Source organism: Camellia sinensis, chromosome 4 (assembly GCF_055761805.1).
Source record: "Camellia sinensis isolate YWXY chromosome 4, ASM5576180v1, whole genome shotgun sequence".
Taxonomy (NCBI): domain Eukaryota; kingdom Viridiplantae; phylum Streptophyta; class Magnoliopsida; order Ericales; family Theaceae; genus Camellia; species Camellia sinensis.
The window spans coordinates 80,506,362-80,509,278 of record NC_138964.1 but is presented as its reverse complement, the minus strand read 5'-3'; the positions used below and the strand labels follow the sequence as shown (position 1 = coordinate 80,509,278).

The following is a 2,917-nucleotide window of genomic DNA, read 5'->3' as shown; positions in this document are numbered from 1 at the left end:
GGTGGTATCTGAATCTCAAATCGATCTTTGAGAATACGTGTGATCCCTACAACTGGTCAAATAAATCATCAATTCAGGGCAATGGATATTTATTCTTGATTGCTACCTTGTTCAGCTCGCGATAGTCAATACACAAACGTAAGGTCCCATCTTTCTTTTTCACAAACAATACTGGTGCACACCAAGGTGAAGTACTTGGTCTAATAAAACCCTTATCAAGCAAGTCTTGCAATTGCTCTTTCACTTCTTTCATTTCTTTCATTTCAACAACAGACATTCTGTAAGGGGCTTTTTGAGATAGGTTGGGTGCCTGGTACAACATCACTAGTAAACTCTATTTCTCTGTCAACCAATTCCCCTAGTAGTTCATTAGGAAATACATCTAGAAAATCTCTATCAACAAAAAAACTTTGTAATTGAACATTCATAGATTACTTAGTCAAGATACTACACAAGTAACTTTGATGCCCCTACCTAAGTAGTTTACATGCTTTCATTGCTGAAATTAGATAAGGTGGAGGCACTACACCATTACCAACAAACTCAAATTCATCATGCCCTAGTGGTCTAAACATAACTCGTTTTGTTACACAATTGATGGTCGCATAGTATTTAGACAACCAATCCATACCCAAAATCACATCAAAATGTCTAATGTCCAATGTTAACAAATCCACATATAAAGTAGCATTGCCAATACGCATATCACAAATACGATACACAGATGCACATGACAGAGATTCCCTAGATGGAACGGATACACATAATAGATATGGTAATGATTCTAGGGGTCTATTCAATCTAGACGCAACTTTAGTAGACACAAAGGAATGTGTGGATCCAGAATCAATTAACACAAAAGTATCTTGATTACACATAGAGATAGTACCTAAGACAACGACTTCAATATTCCATGTGTCACCTGGGATGAGTGCAAAGACTCTCCCTTGCCTCATTATGTCTCTGGTAGCGGTAGGTCTCACAGTGTTCCCTGGTACAGGGATATATCCAGTTGAAATAGCGAACAACCTTCCACCTTTTTGGTCATTCTGCAGACAATCTTTAACCATATGCCCAGTTTTTCCACACCAAAAACATGCCCCAAATATGTGGTAACAAACCCCCCGATGTTTTCTACCACAGATGTTACATGTTGGTGCAGAGTCCCTTGAAGAGCTAGAACTCGATGAACCAGTACTTTGCTTCTTAAACATCTTCTTCTTTGAAAAAAAGCATTGTCTCTTACCTTTCCATTCAGACGATTTATTTTCATTGCCTATATTAGTTTTTGACATTAAAGCCCGATCTAGCACATCAACATAAGTAGGCAATTTCAGTACATTCACCCTTTCCAGGATATCGTTACGTAGACTGCCATCAAATTTTCTCCCATTTTTATAGTCGGTGTCGACCATATGCAGTGCAAACCTAGCCAGTTCGGTAAACTTGGCCTCATACTCAGCCACAGTCATACTGCGTTGCTTCAGCCCTTCAAACTCAAACACATTTCTATCATAGACACATTGTGGAAAATATTTATCATAAAATTGCTCAAGAAATCATGTCTATTTTATGCCCTTGTTGTCATCATGAATTAGCATCCACCACATTATTGCTTCATCCTCCAATATAAAGGTGGCCAACTGTACTTTCTATGCTTCAAGGAAGAGGAATACTTCGAATAATTTCTCAATACCAAGGACCCAAGCTTCTACTTTCAATGGATCTACTCCCCCGTGAAACAGTGGTGGCTTCATTTTCTTAAACTCTTTGATGAGAGCTATTGTTCGGTTATCATTTTTCTAAGTCGTGCATAGGTTGTACCAGAGGTGTGGGTGGCGGTTGTTGCCATTGTTGTTGCCATTGCTATTGTTGTCTGAGTGTTTCTGTAATGTCCTGTATCAGTCTTTCCATCCAGTCTAGCCTGGTAGTGAAAGATTCTTTTATTTCGTCGGATCTTGTTCTCACCATTATCTGATGAGACTTGCATCATATTTCATACAAAAACAATGTACATAGTATACATAGATAGAAAGAGGATGCATATACAGATAAGCAACAGTTCATATATCATGTAGTCACATATTTCAGAACACTTCAACATGTTTTTAATGCATTCAAGCATATATTCATCACATGAATGCAACTTAAGTCTTTTCTAGACACTCTATTGCTCATTCGAACAAGTGTGTGAGTTATTACTCGTCTCTGATACCACTCTGTCATGACTCTAACCCATCCCTAGAGGTTAGGACAATAACTGACCAGTAATCATGAGATTACCTACAGCCTTAGGCGGAAATCAGTCATATCTAATATTAATAGGGGGTCAGATGCAGAAGCAGAATTAGAAATTTTATGCAATGAACTATGCATGTATGGCATTACAAAAACTTTTCACATTATATTAATACCTCACATCAGACAGTCATTTAGAATATTTATATTTACATAAGTCCAAGATAATTCCAAAGCAGTCTTGACTAAAACCAAGGTTATATATAGACTTGGTTACACATGACCACAAAAGCAAACACAAGAAAAATCAAAAGTAAAGCCTCTTGCATGAGGCGACCTTGGTTGACTCTACATAAGCTACATCTCTCACAGGATCACTAGAGCAAGGACTGAATATCCCACCGCTCACCTACATACATATAAATAAAGAGTGAGCTAATGCGAAGTGAATAATACCAAAGTAAAGGGGTCGAGTGAATGAGCCCATTTTAACAGATAAGCATATGTGATCAGTAAGCATATATAATCAGTAAGCTATTTACATCAGAACGACCTTGGGTCCAACATGCGATGGAACAACCATAGGTCCAACCGATAGCAGAATATACAGTACGAATTCAATCATCACTCAACAGAATAGCCTTCACCCCAACAGGGTACAGAATGACCTCAGGTCCAA

At 38.1% G+C, this 2,917-nt stretch overlaps 1 protein-coding gene across 1 annotated transcript; it reads right to left on the bottom strand.

Annotated features, from left to right (window-relative positions):
- Window positions 1–470: 470 nt before the first annotated feature.
- LOC114272545 (uncharacterized) lies at window positions 471–1,472 on the bottom strand. The gene has a single exon (XM_028214269.2). It carries the CDS (start codon window positions 1,470–1,472, stop codon window positions 471–473), a length of 1,002 nt encoding a protein of 333 aa, XP_028070070.2.
- Between the last annotated feature and the right edge of the window lie 1,445 nt (window positions 1,473–2,917).

Bases quoted from the DNA above. Each gene is read 5' to 3' on its own strand.
- LOC114272545 (XM_028214269.2), bottom strand. From the start codon at position 1,472: ATGACTGTGGCTGAGTATGAGGCCAAGTTTACCGAACTGGCTAGGTTT.